The sequence below is a fragment of the Ambystoma mexicanum genome, chromosome 4q, assembly GCF_040938575.1.
Source record: "Ambystoma mexicanum isolate Mex_15411 chromosome 4q, UKY_AmexF1_1, whole genome shotgun sequence".
Lineage (NCBI taxonomy): Eukaryota > Metazoa > Chordata > Amphibia > Caudata > Ambystomatidae > Ambystoma > Ambystoma mexicanum.
In genome coordinates, this window is record NC_090928.1 from 440,780,641 (window position 1) to 440,806,612 (window position 25,972).

Sequence of the window (25,972 nt, forward strand, 5' to 3'; positions counted from 1 at the left end):
TGAAAGCATGAGTGACGGCCCTGGTCTTATGCACCTCCATTGTCAGCAATATAACGCTTAAGCCTGATATCCATAAGAGGTGGTAAGGATCCTGGCCCATTAAAGGACTACAGCTGTGAACCCACAAAAAGAAGTAATATCAAGCTGGCACCCCCCCATTCAAATCAGAAAGGGGGTCGCAGAGGCATCTACACAGAGGCACATTGCTCCTCTTAAAGGAGAGAGTAAACCGTTTCTACAAAAAGTCTACTTCCAGGGGGCGATGTCCAAAGCAAAGGGTAAAGGGGGTGCTGCCCATCTGAGCTCACAGGGGACCAAACAGGATTCCAGTATTCTGCAAATGTGGGCGCCAGACACCCCGGGGACCTCAAGGGGAAGGACACAGGAAGACCCCTCAGAAGTGGGCATCCCCCCTGAATCAGGCAATCAACCCCCGACAAAGGAAGATATGCATGCCTGGTTCGCTGAATTGCAGGACAAGTTCATGGCGACGGTACACAACCAATTTGTCTCACTGAGAAATGACATGAAGCAAGCAGTCCACGAGATAAAGGTTGATGTAGCCAAACTAGAAGAGGACAGATACCCTGGAAAAGATTGTACAAAATGTAGAAGATGAAGCACTACAGATAAGCGAAACACAAGAACAATTAGTGCGTTTGACCAACAACCTGGAAATCCAATGCGAGGACCTGGAAAACAGGACCCGCAGATCAAATATCCGCATAAAAAATATGCCAAAAACGGTGTTGGAGAGAGACCTCAAGAAAGCGGTGCAAGAGGTGTTCAGGGACATAATTGAGGCACAAGATGCGGACGCCATAGGAATAGACGCAGTGCACAGAGTGGGTCCGAAGCGTACAGGTGCCCCCGGGGAAAGGCCCAGAGACGTCCTTGTAGTGCTTTCATCATACCCTCGGAAAGAAAACCTACTAAGGAGGGCGAGGCAGCTGGACTAAATAAGGATGAACGGGGTGAATATCCAGTTGTACCAGGACCTGGCTGCAGTGACACTTCTAAAGAGGAGAGAAATGGCCCCACTGATCAGGGAATTGGTCACAAGAGAAATAAGGTACAAATGGACCTTTCCATTCGGCTTGCTGTTCGAGTGGGAGGGGAAGCAAAGAAGGGTGACTACCTGCGAAGGAGGACTCCTTATAATGGACATTCAATCAGATGGCAGGAATACTAAGGCACGGGGGGACATGCTAAAAAGACCAAGAGGGTGGGTGGAGGTTCGGCAGAGAAAAAAAACAACGAAAATGGGGGTACCTAGCGGGTAGCCATGGAATTGGGCATGCAGAAAAGAACAGGGGCGACAAGGAACAGCCACCAGATGCGGAATTTGGGGAAGCACAGATGGAACTCATGGATCGGGACAGGAGTTTACTCCCTTTTCGGCCCGACCGGGGATTTGCAACGGACTCACAGTAAGGTCCGAGGAAAATGCGGGGTTTAGGACTCCCCGCAAAGTTCGACCCGAGTATACAGAGGGCAAGGAGCGATAGGTGCAACGCCATAGCTACCATAGGGACCTGGGCCCTCCTCGGGATCAAAGTTGGGGTATCGTTAAAATGTTGGGGTGGAGTTAGGGTGTTTGGGGGAGGGGTGGGTGGGATTCGCCGGAAGAGGGAAGGGATCTGAGGGCAAATAAGGCTACTAATCGGGCCCGGCAACATGGGTAAGGCCAGAATACTGACTCTAAATGTAAGGGGCCTGAATACTCCCGTCAAAAGGAAAAAAATAGAGAACATGTTGAGGAGGGAAAAAGCAGACATTTTGCTGCTACAGGAAACACACATTAAAGCACAGGATAAGGGGAGGATCTGTTTTAGGGGGTAATGATTGCTGTTAAGGGGGGCATGGATGCAGTCATCTTAGACAAACAGAGAGACAAGGACGGGCGATATGCTTTTGCCAATATCAAGCTGGACAGCCTTATGCTGACACTGGCATCTATATATGCACCGAACACGGGCCAAGACGGATTCCTGCAGGATACATTGGGGCGGTTGGAGGGGTTTGCGAAGGGGGAAATAGTAATGGGGGGAGATATGAATATGGCATGGGACACACGGTTAGACAGGAGTGCGGGGGGTCCCCACAATCGGGGCGCTCCGTCCAGCCGTCTCAAACAGAGAATGGAGCATATGGCGCTCTGTGATGTATGGAGAGAGATGAAGGGTCAAATCAACGGATACACATATTACTCGCACGTACATAATACGATGTCCAGAATCGATTACTTCTGGGTCTCGGTAGGGTTGCTGGGCAAGGTCCAGGGGGTGAAACTAGGTCCCATTTCTGTTAGATCACGCCCCGCTTTGGTTAGATGTACAGACCCCAGATAGAGGTGGGGGGCTCTGGCGCTGGAAGCTTCCGCAGGACCTTCTTATGGATCTGGTCGCGGGAGAAGCATTAAAGGACAAAATGGTTGACTACTTTGAGCACAATGATACGGGGGATGTCCCAATGGGTACAGTATGGGAGGCGTTTAAGGCGGTGCTCAGGGGTCATATGATCGCCTTTAAGGCTTCCAAGGACAAACAGAGGTATGCATGGGAAGGAGAGCTTGAGAAAAAACTGGCAGACATCCGAGAGGAACTGGTGTTACACCCCATCAGGAAACTCAAGAAAACGATCAGACACTCGCAGGAACAATTAGAACTCCTCCGTAACAAAAAAGCAGTGAAATCCCTCCTATACCTAAGGCAAAAATATTACATGAAAGCCAACAAAGCGGACAGATATCTAGATAGGCTGCTATCGGCTAAGCAGAAATCAAGAACCATCTTAAACATCAAAAGCCCATGGGGAGAGACCCTTACACGCTCCAAAGACATTGGGGAGGCATTCAAATCATTCTATCAAAAACTATACGCAACAGAACACCCAAACAAGGAGGAACAAGAGGTGTTTCTACGGTCCCTCCCCATACCAAAAATTCCTGAAGAAGCCAAACTCGCGCTGGATAGCCAGATCACAGAGGAAGAAGTGAGAAAAGCAATAGCAGACCTTCCGAATAACAAGGCGCCAGGCCCGGACGGCTTTACGGCCCCCTTCTATAAAATTATGCGGACATCCTCACCCCAATTCTGACGAGACTGCTTAACACTTTCATGGAAAGCGGAAATCTAAGTCCATCCATGAATGAAGCTAAGGTTTTGGTATTCCACAAATCTGGTAAGGACCCCTCCCTCCCCGGTTCATACAGACCCATTGCTCTGATAAATCTAGATTCCAAGATCTACATGAAAATTCTGGCAGCTCGACTCTCCCCTTTACTCCCCACACTAATATACCCAGATCAATCAGGCTTTATCCCGGGGAGACAAACTCACGACAACCTTAGAAGGGTAATTCATCTAATAGAAAAAATAGGTATTACACGCACGCCAGCAATGCTTCTCTCACTAGACGCCGAAAAGGCTTTCGACAGGGTGGAATGGTCTATTCTCTTCAAAACCCTGGAACACATGGGATTCGGGAGCCACTCCATAAACATGGTCAAGGCTAATTACAACTCCCCCTCGATAAGAATAGCGGTAAATGGGGAAGTCAGAGAAAAGATTCCGATCACCAGGGGAACTAAACAAGGCTGTCCGCTATCCCCCCTCCTTTTTGCTATATTTTTGGAACCACTTCTAATCAAAATAAGGGAGGCTATACATATCAAGGGGATAGAAATGGCAGGCAGGCAGCATAAGGTAATAGCCTATGCAGACGATATGCTACTGACATTAGAGGACCCGGAGAAGTCACTGCCATGCGCGCTGCAGCTGCTGGAGGCATTTGGGAAAATATCGGGCTTAAAAGTAAATGGGAATAAGTTGGAAATCCTGCACTTAGAGGGCGACGGGGAGGCTTTGGAGAGGGAGGCGAGTCGACTAGGCTTGAAAATAGCGTTAGTCGGAATCAAATATCTGGGGATTATACTCACACACAGGGTGAATGCTCTATACAAAGCGAACTACCCCCCACTACTCGCGAGAGTCAAAAAAGACCTAGAAAGATGAAGCCCGCTGATGATTTCATGGTGGGGAAGAATCCAAGCGGTGAAAATGAACACTCTCCACAAAATGTTGTACTACTTCCACGCCCTCCCGGTTTCAATCCCTAACATGTTCTTCAAGGCACTATATAAGGCCGTCTCGTCATTTATTTGGAACAGGAAGCCCCCGAGGGCCGCAAGAGCTGTCCTCACGCACATACCAGAGAGGCGGAACTTTCACTTCCCCACTTCAAAAATTATTACCAAGCGGCGCAACTGTGGGTGCTGAAAGAATGGTTAGGGGACGACCAACGGATAATCTGGGCATCCCAAGATAGGTCGGTTGCCAGAACTCCACTAGAGGAGGTGTTATGGAAACTTAAGCAGCACAGACACCCAAACCTTCGCATTAGTGAGATCATGAAATCCACACTGAATGCCTGGGATGAACAAACCAGAAAGGGCAAAATGACTACAGTGACAGCCCCATTCACGCCAATCTGTCGGAACCCCCAATTTCCACCCAGGCAAGAGCAGGGTGCCTTTGAGAAATGGGAAGACGCTGGATGTAGGAAAATAGGGGAAATGTTCCATGACAATGAAGTCAGATCATTCACAGAATGAAAAACGCTGTGGAACCTCACCAGGGCGGACAACTCAGGCACTGGTTATCTACGCCGGACATCGCAGGGGCGGCCACCAGGGAATTGACCGACTTTGAAATATTCCTCCTAACTAACTCCGGGGACAAGAAACTGTTCTCCTCACTTTACACCTTTATCAATGCACAAGACGAGAAAATAAAATGGGCCTACGTGAAGAGATGGGAAAGAACATTAGGGGAAGAAATTTCAAGACGCCAGTGGCAGGAGCTTTGGGCGGATATCCCTAAATTCACACGAGCAGCGCAGACGAGGGAAATGTGGATAAAAATAGTTACTCAATGGCATTACACACCAGAGAGACTTAACTCCATGTATATGCACTACTCTGACTGCTGCTGGAGGGGCTGCCCAGAACCCGGCACCTGGAGGCATATTTGGTGGGACTGTCAGGGGGTCCAAGGTTTCTAGAAAGAAATATTAGAAATGGGGAAGGTGTTCCCTGAGGCAGACCAGCTGGGAGATAAAGTGTGGTTGTGTGGGTGGAAAGAACAACTGGCCAAGAGTTACAGTAAAGCACAATGGCGCAGTTTCATGGGTCTGGTGATCGCAGCTTGGTCAACAATCGCACAGAATTGGAAGAAGCGTGATCCACCCTTAATATTCACATGGCTACAGAAGATCTGGTCGCAAATGGCCATGGAAAAGATAACACACCAACTGCAGGGCTCGAGCGGGTCTTTCTTGAAGGAACGGGGGGGGGGGGGGGGGGTTTGGAATACCTGCAATCGGACTATATGGAACAATGGTGCCCGCACAACACCAAGCTTACAGACTTATTTTCCTCTTAATTAGCCCTGAGCAACAAAAGAACAATGAACCACTCTTCCGGTGAGGGGGAGGGTGGATAGGGGAGGGGGGGGGGTTGAGGTTATGATACTGCATACTGTTTACGCTGTAAATCAATAAAAATATGTTTTTAAAAAAAATGGTGCCGTGTTGGTCCATGGCCCTCAGGCCAAACTCCATCTTTTTTGATAGACTCTTCCCACGCCTTATCAACTTCCTTTCCTCTCCTGCTATCCCTTCTTACCCATCTCTGACACCATTGCTGCCTCCTTCCTCAGCCGCCTCTGCGGCACTCCCTGCTGCCTCTCTGGCCACTCTGTTGCCTTCGTCACCCCTTTGGCACCCTCTTCTTCCTCTCTGACTACCCTGCCTTCTCTTACTTCCTCCTCTGCCCATCATCGGGCTCCTCCAACACTTTCGAAGGGTGTACCTCTGGCCTGTTCCCTTCCACGGAAGTCCTTCAAATGTGGCAACCTGCTCCACCTCGCTACTGTCAACTCTTGCTCGGCTGTCAAACATTCTTCTGACATCTGCTGGTTCCTGGAAGAGCTTGATTTGGATGTACTCGGTCTCACCAGGACTTTGTTCATGGCCAACTGTGTCACATCCTTCCTGATGTCTACAAGATACTCTCTGAACCCAGAACCAACCCGGTGGGGGTGTAGCCTTGATTTACCCAGAGTGGATCCCTGCTTCTATCATTCCAATGCAGGACTGCTACTCCTTTGAATGCCTGGTCTGCAGGCTCGCTCTCTCTCTCTCTCCTGGCGCTTGTCTCACTGTGGCCACTATCTGCAGACCGCCTGGCCCAGTCGCCCTCTTCCTCTCTGAGTTGGCTGACCTCTCCTCATCCCTCCTTGCCTCTACCTCTCAACAACTTCTTGGAGACTGAACATCCACCTGGATGCTAGAAGCCCTTCTTCAGGGACTTTTTCACCATGTCTGTGAATCTCTCTCCCTACGGCCCGACTCACTCTGCAGGGCACAGCCTGGATGTTCTGATTTCCTCAGGCATCCCCATCTCTAACCCTCTCACCACTCCTCTCTTGGAGTGACCACTTTTTCCTTTCCTCCCACATCTCTCTCTACACTTCAGGTGAAGCCGACTACTGCACTGCCACCTACCTTCTCGGTCATCCGACCCATGAAGCATGTGTCAGTTGAGGCTTTTGCCGCAAATTTCTCTTTTCCTCCTGTACCTTTGGTGGACTCGCACCCTGACACAGCCCTCTCCAACAATCATCTCTCTATCTCTAACACTCTGGATGTCCTGACCCCTGTCATGAGGATCCGCTTGAAGTCCAATCCAAGAGCAACTCGTGGTACGATTCCGACCTCGCCAGTCTTAAACGCAAGCATAGGGCGGCTGAGAGGAAGTGAAGGGCATCAGGTGCACCCCCTGACAAACTGGCCTGCCGCCTGCTCTAATGGCAGTACAGACTCTGTCCTCTCTAAGAAGAGAGCCTACATCCAAGCCCGCGTCTGCATCTAAAACTCGGCCAAACCTTTCCATATCTGCAAGGAGCTGGCCAATCCTGCTGCAGTCTCTACCTCTCCTGTTCCCTCCCAGGCCCTCTGCACAGCCTTGGATTCTCATTTCACCACTAAAGCTCAGGACATCCTGTCCACCCTCTCTTCCTCTACCTCCTCTATTCCTTTCTCTACCACTCCTGGGCTGTCGGTGGCCATCTCTCTTCCTTTCTCCTCCTTTCCCTTGTTCACCCCTGACAATGTTTCTAGACAAGCCTGATCTATGAAAGTCTCTTCAAAGCAGGTTCTCACCTGCTTATCCAGAACCATCAAGGACCACATCGATACCCTTGTGCCCGCCTTGGCCGATTTCTGCAATCACTCCACTGGAACCTTCCCCTTTAAGCATTCACTTGTGCACCCCCTTCTAAAGATCCTTCCTCTCCAGCTAACTATCATCCGATCTCCATCACTCCTTTCCTGGGCAAACTCCTGGAAACGCTGGCCAGCTCCCTGCTTAATCTGCACACTGAATCTGGTGGTTCTCTCTACTACCACCAGTCTGGCTTCAGAGCTGCAAGAAGCACGGAAGCTTCGCTCCCGAACCCCTGTGAAGACCTGTTCTCCAATCTTGACTCTAATCTTCCTTCTGTCCTCATCCTCCTCGATCTATTCTCTGCTTTTGACAAGGTCAACCATGCCATCCTGCTCAATGGCCTCTGTGACAACCTGGGTATCAGTGATTGGTGGCCTGGTTGTCCTCCTTTCTCACCGTCCAACCCGGGTCTTTTCTCTCTTCTATCTCTCTCTCTCTACTTGTGGTGTTCTTGACGGATCTAACCTTTCTCCCTGGCTTTTCAACCACTCTTGCCCACTGCATCGCTACTTTCAGGTCCAATTTTTAGTGTTATGCGGATGACACCCAGCTCTCTCTCAGGCTCCCCTCAGCCACCTCTGCTCCTTCTCTCATACAAGACAGTCCGGCCGCAATTCAGGAATGGTGTGCCGCCAATGATCTCTGCCTTAATGCCAGTAAGACTGAGATCCTCCTCGTTGGGACACCTGCTCCCTCCTTTCCTCTCTCTCTCTCTGGCCGCCCACTCTGAGCCCTCTTCCTGCTCCTTTCTATGAGGCTAAGAATCTTAGTGTCACCTACGACTCCACCCTCTCCTCACACCTCTGACGTCTCTAAGAAGTCAAACTATCAGCTGTACCTCCTCAGAGGTATTCTTCCTTTTCTCACTTCCCCAGAAGCTGTCTCCAGAGCTCTGGTCCTCTAGAAGCCGGACTACTGCAACAGCGTCTTTCTAAATCTGTCTGCCTTTACTCTACGACCTTTACAACTTATCCAGAACAGGACTGCAAGACATGTCCTTGGTCTTAAGCCCAAGGATCGTATCTCTCCGGCGCTGAAATCTCTTCACTGGCTCCCCATGGCTGCAAGGATCAAGTTCAAGACCCTCTGCATCGTCCACAAGGCTTTCTGAGGCCTGGGACCGCTCTACCTCCAACTTTCTCTTCCAAAACATCTTCCTTCTCGAGCTCTCCGCTCATCCACCTCCAACTCTCTTAGGGTCAGACGCTTTTCCAAGCAGAGAGTTGGGGGCATATCTCTCTCCACAGCTCGGGCCTCCCTCTGGAACAGCCTCCCTCAAACTGGAGCAGAACCAACTCGGTTCCGGAAGCAAATCAAGACCTTCCTTTTCGCTTCCACTTTCTCTCTTCCTTTCCCCTGCTGATGTCCCTGACTGCTTCATGCACTGGTTCTCGAGCCTCTGAACTCGGGCCCAGGCTCCGGCATGTCCAGTTGCACTTACACTGCCGCTAGGCTGTACCTGCAATCCTACAGTCCCTTCTCTCTGCACTTTGCGCTACCTACTTGCTGCACTTATTGAGTTACCTGGACTTCTTCCTCCCCCATAACCCCCGGCACTTCACACCTCCCTCTTCCCTGCACTTGCACGATCTGAATAACGCAAGGATTAGTAAGATCGTTGTTTTGTCCTCCCTTTGTTCCCCCTCCTCGTCTTGTTGCGCCTAGAAACACTTTTGTACAGGCGCGTTATAAATGCTATATCATACACTTGATGTACAGAGAGCGGTCTTTTACTATGTCAACAAAACTAAACCCCTAAGGAAAACAGACCAACTCTTTGTTTCCATAGCACCTGGGAGAGAGCGCGACCACATATCAAAGAACGCCATCTCCAAATGGATAGTCTGGTGCATACAGCTCTGCTATTCCCTTCCAAAAGAGTTTTACCTTTAATTCCCAGGGCTCACCATACCAGAGGTACCAGAGCTACCTTAGCCTTCATTGTAAACGTCCCTCTAGACGCCATTTGCAAAGCTGCTACGTGGAGTCCCATTCATACTTTCACACAGCATTATTGCATTGACACCCACTCTAAGCAGATTGACAGGTGGGACAGGCGGTTCTAAAACATCTCTTTGCCACTGTACGTTTTCACATCCCACCTCCTTCTCCAGATACTGTTCGCTAATCCATGCAGAGCATGTGATCTAAGCAGATCACAAGCCTCAGAAGGGATACATTACTCACTGTCGTATTTCTGATGATTGTATCTGCTTAGATTCACATGCGCCCACCCTTCTGGAGTCAAAGGTGCATAATGTTTTCCGGTCTATCACTGTTTCTGCTTTATCACATCTGTACTCGCGCTACACTTCATGCAACCTCATGTCAGAAACAATCAATCTGAGGGACCTCGATGCATGAAGGACCATGGGTACAGTACACGTCACATTAGGGATAGTATTACGAACACGCCCTGTCGACATCTGTTTTCGACTTTCGAAAACAAATCTTGTAATACTCTGCGACTACCACTAGATGTTGGACTATGCAGAGCATGTGAATCTAAGCAGATATAAGCATCAGAAATACGATTGCAGTGAGTAATGTATCCCATATATGCTCTAACCTGCAACAGTAGATGGTGTATGAAGAATTGTAACCTTGTGCAGGCAATGATTTATTTGAACAAATAAAAATATTTGTTATACTGTGGTTCTGCCACTCTAAATCGCTCTGGTGCAATGTGCCTTGCCTGCTCAACCATAGCTACTCTAGGTGGGCTAAGTAGACTTGAAAAACACAGTAATTTTGCTTAGATCAGGGTGGTGATACGGGGGCATGAATACAAGGTTTTGGAGATTCCACCTATTAATGGGTAAGTCTGTGGGATAAGGGCATTTGTTCAAGTAATGTTAACGAAGCATGTTTGCACATATACTATTTTGGAAAACCTGAGTCACATTAAGGTTTAAAACGCACTGTAAAGTGTTTTAATAGTATTGCTATAAAAGTGTGAGAGATTGTCATTTTTGTTTTTATTCAGGGCATTGATGGACCTTGTTGGAAAGGTCTGCTACGGATAAAAAGTGCACATAAACTTCTATATGCACTCGAAATCATTGAATCTCTTGGAAAACCAAACCGGAGAATACGACGGGAATCTACGGTAATTTAGTTCTCCAAGCAACTAAACTTTGGTTATTTTGTTTTGTGTACAACTGATTGGTACCTAACCAATCATAGTAGAATAGTATTGTTTTGGGAGTGTTTGGTGCTATGAAATGTCCTAATTTCTTTATTCACAGGGAAGTTACAGTGATTTATATCCAGACTCCGATGATTCCAGTGATGACCAGATTGAAAATAGCAAAAACACCTGGAGCTGCAAGGTATACTTTTTAGTATTGTGTAACTATGCTTCTGTTTTAACTGACAATTGGATGCAATCATTGTGCATTTAATTTTGTTGCATCTTACTATACTGGGTGGAAATTCTCCTTTTCATACTACACTGTATTTTGCTCAACAGGAAGTTAACAATGATGTACCTCCTGATAATCATCATTTTCAGGAATGCACACACTGATTTTCAATCTTCGATTGACACTCCAGTCTCTGAATAGTTGACCTCCACCTCCAGATGCTCTTCCAGCATTTTAAGCCTTTTAGTTAGGTAGCAAGATATAAATGCCAGTGTGTCACACTTGCTGCTTCAACAAATATCTCGTACATGTATTTGGACACACTGGACTTTTCTTAAAAAATATTTTTTAAATAGGGTTGTGTGGGGTTGTGAATAAGCAAGAAATAAAACCAAATTGGCCCATAACCAGCAGCCTGTCATTTTTCACAAAAGGTTGTGTACAGCCATGTCGTTTCACCAAAATGCCAGGGGTAGCAGAAGTGACATCACACGACCCTTGACCTCTGATATCAAAGGAAGTGATGTAATTTGACCCCGCCCTAAATTATATCATGGAAAGTGGTGGAACACAACCTTTCACCCCTTGAAAAAACAGGAAGTGGCATCACATAGCATTGTTCCTAAGTACACTACGAAAAATGTGGTTATGATATAACTGTAATGTGATATAAATTCCATACAAAAATGGATCGTCATATGTATCTTTAAGATCAGTGTGTATAGGCCCATATTACCAAATTACTGTGAATGCAAGTAGACATCCATGGCCAAATGATAATGATGTCCTATTATATATCACTTATGCTTAAGCGCTTTATATAGAACAAATATACATACATTATCACCCAACATTTGTTGGTACTCATTTATCGACCTCAGAAGGATGAAAGGCTAAGTTGAAGTGTTTAAGAACAGACTAAATCAGTGACTCATCCCCTGAAGTGTACCTGAAATAAATCTTTAATGAGTCTAGCAATTATTGTATAGAATTCCAGAAAGACAAATGATTTGTAATTCATATTCTTTCTTATTTATGGTCACTGCTGAAAGTGTTAGACTTGTGGAAACCCTTTTTATTTCTTTTAAGAGGCCTAAGCAAGAAAGTCAGCCACTCCAGAAGCAAAGAGACACATGGCGCTGGCCACACGAGCTTGCATTTTAAAAAAAAACATTTTTTTCCAGGGGTAGGACGGGAGACCTCAGGGGTCGCAGTCGCGACCCCTAGCGACCCCTAAATGACGTCCCTGGTTGTGTATAAACTCCAAGACTGAACAGTCCAGTTCATTATGGTATTAATAGACCAAGAGAGTATTGTCACAGAAGGCCTAAATAATTTGCAGATTCGAGAGCTTTATTAAAATATCACGCCAATTATATGGACTATTCTTTTGATGTATTAGTAAATTACCTTGATAGAAATACGCATATGGTTTAATAAACAGCACAGGATGTAAATGTCGTCTTTGACCCCCTCTACCTAACCCAGGCATCCGTGGCACAGGTTGGGGTTTAGCACACATTAACCCCTACTGTCTAATAGCTTGTCTGACTGTAGCTGGCCCCCTACACTGTCAATGATGTTAGTACTAAAAGGTGATGTATGGATGTGCTATCAGATCTTTATGCCTCACTCTATCTCCTTAATATTCTCTCTCCTCCTGCTACCCTCCCATCTTACTACTCCCCTCCTCCTCACTCCTACTCTCCTCCTCCTCACTCCTACTCTCCTCCTCCTCACTCCTACTCTCTCCGCATGACTACTACTCCTCCTTAACTGCACTACTACTACTATTCCCTGAACTCAGGGATATGGTGCCCAGTTCACCCTTACACTACACACACTCAATTTTCCCACCCCTCCTCATTCATATACCCTTTTCCTCACACCCCACTCCTAAACCCCTCTACTAACCTCACTCTTTCCTAATACCCACTCCCTCACACACTACTACCAGCCCACTCCTTCTGTATCCCAAGCCATCTCTTCCTCGCCTTCTTTACACAATCGCCCCCACTTTCCTACACTACACATAAGGGATACCACTCTCTCTCACAAATTACTCACCTGTACCCTGCTTAAATTCTGCCACCAGCTTTCCAACACTTCACTCCTCTGTTCGTCCTCCGCCTGGTCTCTGGTCCAACTACCCCTCCACTGACCTTACCCGAACGACCCACACTTTCTGCTTCCTTCGGTCTCATTTTATGCTGTAGGTCTGGGGATTCTGTCTCCCTCTCCCCCTTCCATTATATGTAGTGCACTACTGACTCTCAGGCCTAATCAGTGCCCATCTTCCTCCCAGAGCTGTGGTAAGGCTCATTGTTTTGGTTGCCATGTTTGTTTTCCTCTTTCTTAGTGTCCGGTCTGCGTTTTCTTGGATACTCCCTGGTGATTTGTGGGAGTTGAGTCCTGCAACAGAAAAAAAAGAACCGTGGGCAGAAACTGTGCTGAAAGGTATTGGGACATAGAGAAGTACCAGTGATGACATTCATGGTGCCTTCTTTTTTTTTAATAGTTGTTTTTTTGGACTGGCCTCACTCTCCCCCCAGAACAACCAAACATTCTCCTTCAGTCCTGTTGTGTAGATCCCATGTACCACGGCTATAATTCACATTTTTTGCCTTTTGCTCTGCTAACTACAAATGCCCTAATGACACATTATTAGATTTAAAAACCATTAGATTGCAATACTTTACAATGTAAATACCAAAACAACTTTATTTTATCATTACAAAAATGTGGAAAACATAAGTGTCAACTTCATGTGGCTATATCTTAACCACTTTCCAAATTGTTCAGTTAAAAACATAATCTTTCATACATTCCTACTATTGCAACCACTCACTCTAATACACATTCATAACCCAACATGTTTCATTCCCTATTCACTCAAATTAAGAATCATTATATAGGAATTTCATCAGGGGAACACTGGTTACCAATTTCCACCATTCTTTTACAAATTCATTTACAAATTAATTCTTCAGCTACTATAAATCTAGCTGTCTTTTTCTGTATTAACACGGAATACCGTTGTTTCTCTGTATTGTTCTTCTACTATTTTTCTTTCAATCACGCCGTTTTTTACAGGATCTACAAAACAGAGATGACAAATATTTGTTATCCGTTCTATTTTTACCTTGTTAATATACGTTTTTTTATATTAGTTATGGTTACTCAAGAGGTCAATTTGCTTCCTTATAATTGGCACAGTTACTTATGCATAAAGAACTCACTTCCCCCTTTGACTATGTTGCACAAGCAGAAAACAGCTACAGCTCTAGCTGCATTTGACATTCTTCTTCTAAATTCTTCTTAACTTCCTATGTTAGGTATGCTGCAGTCTTTTACCAATGTACTACAAAGACACACCAGAACATTGGCATAACCAATCTAATAGAGTAGTTTTAATTTTACTCACTTATTCACACCCAGCTCTTCCATTTGTTTAATTACCTAACACGGGAAACTCAGAAAGGCTCTGTTCTTTAATTGGCACCATTGCTGTGTGAGTAACTACTTGATTTTAAACAACCTACACTCTATCTGTCAGAAACATAAATTACATTTCTTCATCTCGCTCACCACATTACTTTCTATTTATGACTGGTGGGATATCTCCCATGTTCTCTAAATATCATAGTTATTACTGGCTAGATTTACTTACACGTTAGCTGCCTGTTTACGCTATGCACTGTTGCTGTGTGTTCTTTGTTGCCAGTGTCCAATCGACAATTCTGAACCGTAATGTCGTTTCACCACCGTAATTTCCCATAAAGGCGATATTGATCTAAAATAAATGGAAAACGTATTCTATTGCTAATAATTTCACCCTCTTTGTGTTGCAGTTTATAACTAGCCATAGCATGTTCAGCAATGGTAAACGTTGGGTAATACTGCCACGCTTACTTGTAATGTGTTGAATTTCACATCCCGTTTCTGCTGCACTTTTCCTTTTTCATTTACGGCACTTCGTGGTTCAGAGCTTACATCTTTTTTTCTTTCCTCGTATCCCGTGGGCGATATTGGCACCTTAAAGTTTTACTTGTTTTTACTCTACAACTATTCCCTCTACCAGTGTAAGCTGAACCGCCATGTTACGCATCTCTCATTTGCCCGCTTACCTTTACTGGCGTCTTCTAACTGTAGTTTCTCTCTCAGTTTAGCCGCGTTTGCGTGGTATCCTAGGTTACTGTTTATTTGAACCTTCAACAATCTACAGGTTCTTTCCTGTAACTTACCCACGTGTTTAAATGCAAAAAGGTGACTTTATTATTCGAGTATCGCTGTGTAGCGTGCTACACTTCCATTTTAATTGAACCCGCCCTTGTCTGCATTAACCCATTGTGCTCTGGAATGCTTCCGCTCAATGATTCTCTCTGAGTACATGTATTTATTGTACCATTATTTAGACTAACTGCATCTCAATTCTGATTAAAGACCATTCCTTATAATCTTACCACATGGCCATATTAATATATGTTGCAGTGTTATAGCTGTTGTTACAGCATATATTTTTTAACCCTGTTTGTACTTTGGTAATTATTCTAAATTATGAGGTTATTTACTCCAATTTTTCTAAATTAGGCTTATTATTCTTTATGTGCATTCTCTCCAATTGTCACTCTTCCCACACTGTTGTAACCTCATTTTCCACTTTTTTGTCTACTACTCTGTGTTTTGTAGGTTAGACTCATTCTTCTGCACGTTCATTTAGTCCAATGTCCACAGGGTACATGTCCTGTCAATTTCGTCATGCTCCAGCTTTCTGTCTACGTCTGATGTCTCATGAGCTTTAACGCTATATTATTACGCATTATCTGGTCTCGAATGTTCTTACTTCTCTTATAAGCTATAACCGGTCTTCCCAAAGGGCATTCTCCTTTTCCCATCAGCTTCCAGTTTTTATGAATGATCTTTTGGATTTTGTTGGACAAATGGCTATATGTTTGACAAAAAACACTTTTTCACTATTGGCTTTGTCTTTACTTCCTTCCAATAAAGCGCTGCGGTCATTATTTCTAGCTCGTTTCATTGCTTTGGTTGTTCGTTTTTCAGGGTACCCTCTTTGTTCTAATTTTTCTTTGAGGACCTTAGCTTCTTATTTATAATCCCCTTGTTTGGTACTGTTCCTTTTCAATCTCAGAAACTGCCCAAGGGGAGATTATCTCTTGTATGTCTAGGGTGGAAACTTGTATAGTGCAGTAGGGCATTTTTGTCAGTCAATTTGTGGAATGGGTATACATACAGTGTCATACTTACCTCATCCAATTTTATAGTAAGGTCTAGGTAGCTAAGTTCTTGGCGATTCAAAGTGTGAGAGACCTGCAGATATCTATCTTGCCTATTTAACCACTCAAACATTTGTTCCGCCTCTTTTTCATTCCCTGTCCAGATTAACAAAATGTCTGTATATCGCCACCATTGGTGTATATATTTCTTAAATGAGTTGTTCTCATTATAGATGTCTTTCTTTAAAGAACTCCATATACAGATTTGCTATGCTAGCGGCCACTGTGGCTCCCATTGCTATGACTTAAGTTTGTTTGAAGAAGCTGCTGTTAAAGTGAAAATAATTATTTTTAAGTGCCATTGAAGAATGAATTTGTAAACAAATGTGTAAAAGAATGTTGGAAATTGGTAACCAGTGTTCCCCTGATGAAATTCCTATATAATGATTCTTAATTTGAGTGAATAGGGAATGTGAAAGATTGTTTTAAACTGAAAAATTTGGAAAGTGGTTGAGATAATAGCCATGAAGTTGACACTGCTATGTTTTCCACATTTTTTTAATGATAAAATAAAGGTATTTTTTTGTATTTACATTGTAAAGTATTTAAATCTAATGATTGTTCAATCTAGTAATGTGTCATTAGGGCATTTGTAGTTAGTAGAGCAAAAGGTTACACATTTGAATTATAGCCGTGGCACATGGGATCTACACAACAGGACTGAAGGAGAATGTTTGGTTGTTTTGTGCTATTAATGGGGGATTTCTCTGCTCGGTCATTAACTCCCTCTAGTCTCTTTTTGTATGAATACTCCCCCTCTCCCCAACATGCAATACCTCCATCTGGGACAGGGTTGGCTCTGGTCTTTTTTGTACTGAGTCTTCTGCCCCAGCTTGAGGAAGAGTCCCACTTGACAGGGTCAGGACTCTGAACCTGTACCAAAATCATACGATACTGTGGTCTTCATCTTGCATTATACCGAATGGAAGCTGTATTTTGGTGACAGACCAAATGTTTTGTATTTGTTAAATGTTTTATGGATGCAGTAATAGCTAATTTATCTGTCTTACAATACTGTGCTAGCCTTCTTGTTTTTCTCCCCTTGTCTTTAGCGCTTTTGATCTGTGCGTTTCTGCCTCGTGACCGACATGTTCTTATGTTGCCTGGGGCCTCTGCACTTTTGATAGCCTAGCTGCAACTCTTCCTTGCAGGTTCTTTTGGCAGTTCATGAGGTATACATAAGCTGGAATGCATTTTGAGCTCGCGGTCATACAGTTAAGTATTAGATATTGCTCTGGTGATGTCAACAAATTATTTTGCAACAAGGTTTCTATAAAAAAATATTCTTATAAGGATATGACAGAGGTGCGGCCAAGATGTAGGACTTAACAGATGTGGTTCTCCTGCTTCTGGCTCCAAACCTCCCAATGCTACCCTCTGTGCTCACTTTCCCAGTTTCATTTAGCTCATAGAATGACTGGACCACTGGAAAGATTACCGAACTGGGCTCCTGGCTGCCGGCAGGGTAGGGAACTTGAGAGGAGCACAGTGCTCTGACTTTCAAGTAGCCAAGATGGCACCAGTACTCTTACCATAGAAAGAAACGTGCGTGTGGCTACAAGCAGAAGAGCAAGAGAGGAAATGTGCAGCACAATGCATAGACTGAACTCTTACTTACAGCCATATACAAAGGAGGTGTAAAGTATATTCAACTACATGAACCAAGTAATTCCGTCATTGGTTGATGTCTGTAATATCAATTGCTTCCTAGGTTTAGACTCATGAGGAGTCTGGCTGAGGGGGAAGCTCTGATTGCGGAAGAGGGATGGCTTTTTGGCTCCACTACTGAATGAAAGGGATCAGAGAGTTTTGATTTTGTACCCCATTTGCTCCCTCTCACTTTCTTGATGCAGAAACCTGGATAAGGTAGTATTTTGGAGGGATCAGAGTACCCAGAAAAATCATCTCTTACAGGGGCACTCACATCAGTTTGGAGGGATGTGCGCTCTCTCCAACATCTAATTGACTAAGCAGCCAGGACTGAACGAGATGTGATGGAGATGCAAGGTGGATAAAGCCACGTTCGATGTAGAGGCCTCACTGCCACTATAACATGGAGAGCAAGTTCATCTGAGGAAGGAGAATTCCTTGGCTGGACTTCAGAACGTTTGAGAGGCTAGCCAGAGGAGTGTTGTGAAGGGGGAGCAGTCGTGTCTAACCAATGTAGGGGACTGATTGCACCTTATGAATGGCTCCACTTAAACTAGTCTCCTCTTCCGAAGAAGTAGGTGCAACAAGAGTGGTGCAGATACTTCGGTGACCCTAACCTCTGGGAAGAAATGAGGTGTAGCGAGGAGGACATGCCAAAGAAGTTTTGTCCTAGTAGGTATAGAATTCTGACAGTACTAGAGGCAGGACAGAGACAACATACACACACTCCTTGAGAGAAAAGCAGAGTGTAAAAAAAAAATCCTGCCTGCCACCAAACATCCCGTGATCCTTGCATACTAATACAATTGTGCAGATAAGAAAGCCCGATGGAATGGGGCAAACTCTAACCTGGGTGGCGTCTCCAACATGGGTATTTCAGTGGACATTTTGCATAGGGTTAGGCGCAGCAAAAAAGATCCTAATCTCCATCATAGAGATGTTCTCATGTACCTTCATGACTTCCTTGCATATGATAAAAAAAAGACTGACCATTGATCTCAAAAGAAAATTGACTTTTTGGATAGAATGATAATATATTTTTGCAAGAACGCACACTGTCTTGAAGGGAACAGAAACTTTCCAGGATAATTCTGCAAGCTAAAAAAGGCCAATATAGATGGGCCATTGCGTTTGAGCTTCAGTTTCACCACCACAAAAAGGAGATACCAACAAACGCTTAAGACAAGTTTCTCCGCCTTCTGAATCCCATGGAGCCCAGTACCTCAACCGATTATAAACATTCTTCACCTGATGAACTGTGGAATGTTGAATCCACCACTTGGCAAACAACAATTGTCCGATGAGGAGAGACCTTTGCAGGTCCGGTCCAGGTCCCTTAGTAAAATCACCCTGACATCCCAGGTCTCACAGTACCTCTATGTCCTGTCCCCTTTCCGCCAAGCTATATGGGCGTTCCGGTACAGGGACGGGACCGGAAACATTTTGCCTCACAATAAATGCTATTCCCCTTTAAATTTAAGTTGTGCGGCCATGGGCGTAACCATGCCCAGCCCTCCAGCACCTCACCTCAGTCCTCTTTTCCACTCGGATGGGATCAGACCTGCCCCGCACTAGCATGCACATTTTTGGCTGCGCAGCTAATTATTTTCCTGTTTTTTTCGTCTTCATCCGACCTCCACCATCTCGCCTCGTTCCCTGGTGCATGTCGATTCGGAGTGGGTTTTCCAGGTGCACATCCTGCAAGGGATCCTTTCCGGCTTCAGACCCCCATTTGCTCTGCTTGGAGTGTCTGGGGGCTGATCACCGGTTTCTCAAGAACTGTCTTTTCGTGTTCGCCGCTGGCACATCTCATGGCCTTCACTCGACAAAAGTCGAGACAGAAACATGTAAGTCACATTTTCTTTACTGCACCCCAACGGGGAGGCTCCTTTCCAGGGAGTTCTTATGCTGAGATGGGTCTTTGTGACTCTGACACTCGGCCTGAGGCCTTTACGGCGATTGGTGCATGCACAGAGAGATCAGCTGCCGCTACGAGGTCAGAGGGACCAACTGGTCCTTCTACCAGACTTCTGGCCCATGGGCTGCATAGCTCTAATACCAAGCTTAGTGCAGAAGGAAGTGCCTGTACGCGAAAAGACTACCAGACGACAGCCGGAGGGCAATACGCCTCCAGGAGCTGCATCTGAGATCTCTCGTAATACCGGGTAATCTCTTGAGGGCAACAAACACCCTATAGGTCTGGGATCTGCAATGAGCAAACACCCTACGGTTATCCCAGAAATGGGAGCCAAACAAGTAGGCACGCCGGGGCTTATGTCATAGGACAAGTCCCAATATTCAGTGGGTTCACCCCCCCCCCCTCTCAGAGTGGGCTACCTAACCAGGCAGACACTCATAACAGATGCTACCATCAGGCCATGGAGATTCCGGAGCAAGATGTGAATGGCATCAAGTTCAGCCACTGTGGTTCACTTCATATCCTTATTCTCCGGAAATATGACTGAGCCTAGTGGCTACCCTGCCAGATATGCCTCAGAAAGACCTTCGGCTACTTATACATCAACATCCGCAGCGGCTGCTGCATAACAGAGAGACATTCCACAATCTGCACCCCAAGCAGCATGTGAACAACATTTTATCGATCGTTTTATGCAGCTTATGAGGTCACAACAAATGACCAGCATCCTTAAAAATCTAATTATGGAAGTCGTTCCTCAGGTTTAACTACAGAGGCCTCCACCAGAGCATCGGTTCATGGCTCTGATACCCCCACCTACTCCTACTCCACCACTACCTCCTCCAGTACATTTGAACATACCACCATCGCAGACAGCTCCTGTTTTGGCACAGGCTCTGCCAGCACACCAACCCAGCCACCTGGGCACATTCTCCAGAATGTGGGTTCAGCGGTCGGTACCCACGAGACAGTCTCCACACAGAGACACTGTTGAGGAGGAAGAGGAGGATATGCCGGCACCACATCAGGAACAGCTGGTTGCAGGAGTTTTGTCTGAGGTTCTATCTCTGAGAAGGGCTAACCACTCAGGCGTACCATTATAAAAGGATGTGTTGTCGGTTGCTAAAAAGCTGTGGCTTAAAGCTCACTCAGATTATTCGACAAACGCCTTGATGCTAGGTTCACACAGTTGTAAGGTGAAACTGCTGTTGGCTTCTAATCCACAGCCCCATTCTTCTGTGATAGCTGCTGCCTCCTTATAATTCAAAGCCCTCTCAAGGGATGTTTTCATCAGCAGCGGCATCTACTCTCCGTTTATTCAGAGAGGACAAACTCCTCGAATCTTTTTGCAAAGCGGTGTACCTAAATGCAAGCTTACACCTCAGACAAGCTAATGTGGGTACCTTACTAGCTGCGGCTAATCAAAAGCTATGGAGGGAGATCAGGGATTTTCTTACGGATCTTCCTATTGAACGACAGGCAGCCTTTAAAGCATGTTTAGCAGAAGCTAAAGTAATTGCTCAAGACATGCTGGACACTGCAGTTTCTTGCATTGATACACCCAGCAGGGCCATGTGTGTGGGTACAGACATGAGACGATCAGCATGAATGCATGCTATCAAGTTTATAGCAGACATACAGGACAGAATATTGGACCTTCCTTTTGAGGGAGCAGACCTCTTTCACTCCTCCACTGATGAATTAACAAAAAAAAAGACAAGCACCTAAAAGGCTAAATCCCTGGCTGTCAAGCCATGGGCAAGGTTATCTGCAACCCCTCCCTAACCACGGAAGCCGAATGTAGTACGACCCTCCCATCTTGGTTGACACAGGTCCCTGATGTTCACAAAACATATCACCAAGTCATGAAAAATCTGCATACATCTGTAACACCCTCTTAAATGAGTGTCTACACAGTACTGTTCACTCAGTACTCCAAATACCCAAACTCTTGTCTATAACCTATTTTAACCAGAACCATGGACATACACATGAACGGAACACAACGACACAAATACACGGAGTGCAGCACATTGAAATGATGATCAGAGGATGGAATGAGACATAAATGAGATGGTACACATTAAAACCTCTGGGACAAACTCAGGTCTACCTATGCCCTCCTGAACACTGTGCCCTGATTTTCCTTGCATTTGTTTCTCTCAGCGTTTTTTCTCATAGCTCAAAAAGACTGTCTTTGCTTCCAACTCTTCTAATTTAGAGTATGGATTGCAGAAGGAGGAATTCAGAAATCGCTGCTCTGTTTCCTCACAGGGCGCACATAGACATACAATGAAATTCCATACCACGTCATCAAAGGCAAATCACAACCCCTGCCTGGGCGTAGCTTGGCTCTAGAGCACTAGTGTTCACTTATACATGCATTAACTTGCTTCAGTGTAGCAGGGTACTTATCTTGGGCTCGGGGAGCCTCTTGGTATCCCAGAGCATGTAGGTGAAGGCGTAATAACATCTGTTATTCTCAGCTGAAAGTGCTTTAAGCGAGATAGAAGTCTTCCTGTTCTGACCACAGGCTACCTTTCCAAGTCTCACCGCCACTCTGAAGAAGTGGCGCGTGGGAAAGAATACTGCCTTTCGGACCTCTGCTGACTTTCCATGTCTCACTGCCGCTCCCGCAGGTTCACTGCTAGCCCAGGGTCCAGCATCAATTCTGGTGTCCAGCATCCTGCCCGTGCCTCATAAGGTCACAAAAATCAGCAAGGAGCACCATCAGGTGCGGAGCTAATCAGGACCCAGCGGCACATGTGCACGCCACGTTGCTGCCGGGAATCATGGGAATTGTAAATTCCTGTAACCTGTAGCCCTAAGGATTCACAGTGCCAGAGTTTGTTATCCCACAAATTATGGCTAAAGCCAAACACCGCCCCACAAACCCTTACACTGGCGATCTTGTTTAAACCTATGCCAAAGCAACCGACATCTGACCGAAGACCACGATCATTTTGTGGATTTAGAGGTTTCAGGACCGGAGGGCCTGGCAACCTGTCCGCTTTCCCAGTGCGCATTGCAGGAAGCAACAGCGTACAGCAACCAAGGGATATTTCTCGTGCACCTCCTCATCACAGGCCTCCGATCCTAAAAAGCAAAGATGCTGGTGTCTAAATTCACGATACCCTGGTTGGGGGCAGATTAGTCCGACATATCTCTATCTGGTGTTAGCTCTTTCAAGATTGTTACTTGGCTCCCACTACCAACCACCCCGTCCCCCTCCCCATCATCTCCTCCCCTTCTGCAAATAGGTTTGCCAGCACTTCTCAGGGAACTAATAAAGCTGGCTCAAGATCAGGCAGTGCAAAAAAGTCCCACAAGCAGAGGAGGCTCTAGGCAACTACTCGCCCATCTTTGCAATTCACAAGAAGAAACAGGCAGGCCTGCGAGTAATCCTGGATCTATCATACCTCAACCTTTCACTCCCCTATGAAAAGTTCAAGATGGGGACACCAGCATAGATAGCCGAGGCTTTCTACATGGGAGAATGGATGTACTCCCGGGACCAGAGGGACGCCTACCTGCATGTCCCCATTTGGCAACCTCACAGGCAAAAGGTATGCTTTACAGTGACGGGGACAACACTTTCAATACAAAGCGCTTCCATTTGGCCTGAACTCGACACAGCAAGTTTTCATGAAAATAATGAACTCCATTGCAGCGATTTTCAGGATGGAGGGATACCACATATATCCATTCTTGGACGACTGGCTGATGGTAGCCAATTCTCCCAGAGAAATGCGTCGGTGTCTTCTCAGACTCATGCAAATACTCTAAAACCTGGGGTTTTCCATCAATTTTAAGAAGTCGGAGTTGGTACTATACCAGAAGCTAGTTTTTCTAGGCCTATGCTGGGATACATTATCGGAGAGGATGTTCCCTACCCAAGAAAGATTCAGAGATAGTGTCTCAGCAGTCAATCACTTTCTCGTGAGAGACTCGACATCAGCGTGGTGGTACCAGCACATACTAGGGCTTCTAGCATCTTGTGCCCTTACAGTACCACTGACCAGACTCAAGATGAGATCTTATGTTCAGGAAAATGGGAATCTGACAGGATTTCTTTCCCTTCCTCTCCGGAACTAGACCTAATCTAGTGGAAACAAGAATACAATGTTAGGGGCTCCCTTTCGTCAAGCCCCCCAAACAATGATGAATTCTACAGATTCCTCCATGTAAGGTGCCATCCTGGGCGAGCTCACTATTCACAGAAAAATGGAATCCTTTGGAAAAGGATTTCCACATAAACTAGCTATAGTTCCATCTTATCATAAAAACAAGACTATCCTAATCTGAACAGACAGTTCCACTAAAATATACTATGTCAACAAGCAAGGGGGAACAAGTTCTCCAGCTGTATGTAGACTAGCAGCGGAGACATGGATTTGGGCTGTAACGCGGCAAATTCAACTCAAAGCTGTTCACTTACCAGTGGAAGAGAACACAGAAGCAGACAGGCTCTGCAGGCTGGGATCCCTCTTGTACGAATGGGAAGTGAACCACATAGCTCTCAGCAGGGTGTTCAGTTCTTAAGGACATCCAAATGTGGTCCTTTTTGCCACAAGGTAGAACACCAAAGGTCCTCTATAGGCCTCTTGGAGAAAGCAACTTCAACTCTTAACCGAACAGGAAGGATCAGTGATTCACCTGACCCCGAACAAGTTGGTACTCAGGGCCTCGTTCCTGAAGAGTTAGTCCTGGGTCCCCTTGGACTTTAGCTGCATAATTTACAGATAATTCAAAAAGCTAGAAACGAATAAACCAAGTCCCAGTATAGAAGTAAATGGTCAAGTTTCTGCTTCTGGGCTACGCCCAACAGTGTCAACTCATTTGAGTGTTCTCTAGGCGATGTCCTCTCTTTCTCGAGACATTCTGCCCAGTCCGGGGTACAGGTTGATGGATACTTGTCGAAACTATTTAGTGGCCGTATGCGCATATAGAAATTCAGCCAAATAAATTCCATCATCAGATAACCCTGTTGTCAAGAGACATTTACAAGAATGAACACGAGATGTATCCACCTATCTCTCGTCCTCAAACAGTGTGGAGCTTAAATATAATTCTGGAGGCACTGACGCATAAACCTTTTGAACCAATGGCATTCACTGGTATTAAGCTAGTCACGGGGAAAACTAGAATTTTGGTAGCGTTGGTGTCTGCTTGTAGAGTTAGTGAAATTCAGCTATTCACAGCTAAGGAGCCGTGCACAGTGTTCCATAAGGACGAGGTGGATCTGAGAACCCACCTGGGTTTTTTGCTTAAGGATGTCTCAGCCTTCCACCTCATTCAGGAGATGGTACTTCCCACTTTCTTTCCAAATCCCTAATCTGAGGCTGACAAGGTTTTGCATTGTCTAGATGTGCGTATGGCATACAAATTTGATTTGTACAGGACCAAAGACTTCAGAAAGTCAGAAACCTTGTTTGTCACTTTTGGTGTCTCCTCACCCAGGGTCACAAGCGTCCATAACCAGATGGATGGTAGCAGATAGTACTGAATCTTACAAATTACAGGTTGAACAACCACCAACGGGAATGTATGTACATGCGGTCAGGGCTAAGGCCACAGCGGTCGCTTTCCAAATAAGTGTTGTGGGATGTCATAAGTAAGGCTGCCACATGGGCGCAACCTTCGGCCTTCTATAAACATTACACAGCCTCGACATCAAATGCGACTTTCGGAGAGGCAGTACTAAAAAACCTGTTCTCCAATAATTCATAATAAATTGGTGGGCCTCTATGAGGTGCATTGGAATCACCCATACAGTCGTATGGACTGGACGTACAAGAAATAAAAAGTGACCCACAGCAGTGACTGAACTACTTCTATTCCATAATCCCTTTCCACCATACGACCTTCCACCTTCCCCCTAATTAAAAGATCGAGTAAACTAAGATGTCTCTGGTCCGATGCTACAAAGGGGACTTAGGTGAAGCGCCGGAGGGTGGGGATAGTGGGGTATGGTTAAGCCTGCAGCCACGCTTCCCTGAACTCTAAATTTAAAGGGGAATACATGTTTTGGGAGGTAAAATCGTTCTGGTCCCGTTCCCATACCGAGACACCCATACAGTATGGAGGAAAAGGGATTATGGACAAGGAATACTTCAGTCACTACTGTGAGTAACTTTTTATGGAAAAACAACAACAGCCAAACATGGTTTACACCAGAGCTCCACTCACTGAAGAAGAAAAAACGGTCCTTGGAAAGAAAATGGTCCATAGATAAATCTGAGGTTAGCAAAAATGAATGGAAAAGCAAAGATAAGGAATATAGGGACAAAATTAAGACAGCTAAGGCGGAATTTTTCAACTCTGAAATAGAGCATGCAGACAACAAGACTAGCAAACTCTTCAATATTCTGAAGAGTATTGAGAAACCTGCGTCTATCACTCCTCCTTTTATGCCCACAGAGGCAGATTGCAATACGGTCCTAAATGCTTTTCAAGC

At 45.5% G+C, this 25,972-nt stretch overlaps 1 protein-coding gene across 1 annotated transcript in view; it reads left to right on the forward strand.

Moving 5' to 3' along the window:
• The window catches only part of USP34 (ubiquitin specific peptidase 34), a 3,618,222-nt gene that overhangs the window by 1,546,968 nt on the left and 2,045,282 nt on the right, over positions 1-25,972 (forward strand). The window contains exons 30-31 of the mRNA XM_069608012.1: positions 10,275-10,397; positions 10,537-10,620. Of these exons, the coding sequence (XP_069464113.1) occupies positions 10,275-10,397; positions 10,537-10,620 (207 nt within the window). The remainder of the gene's footprint in view (positions 1-10,274; positions 10,398-10,536; positions 10,621-25,972) is intronic.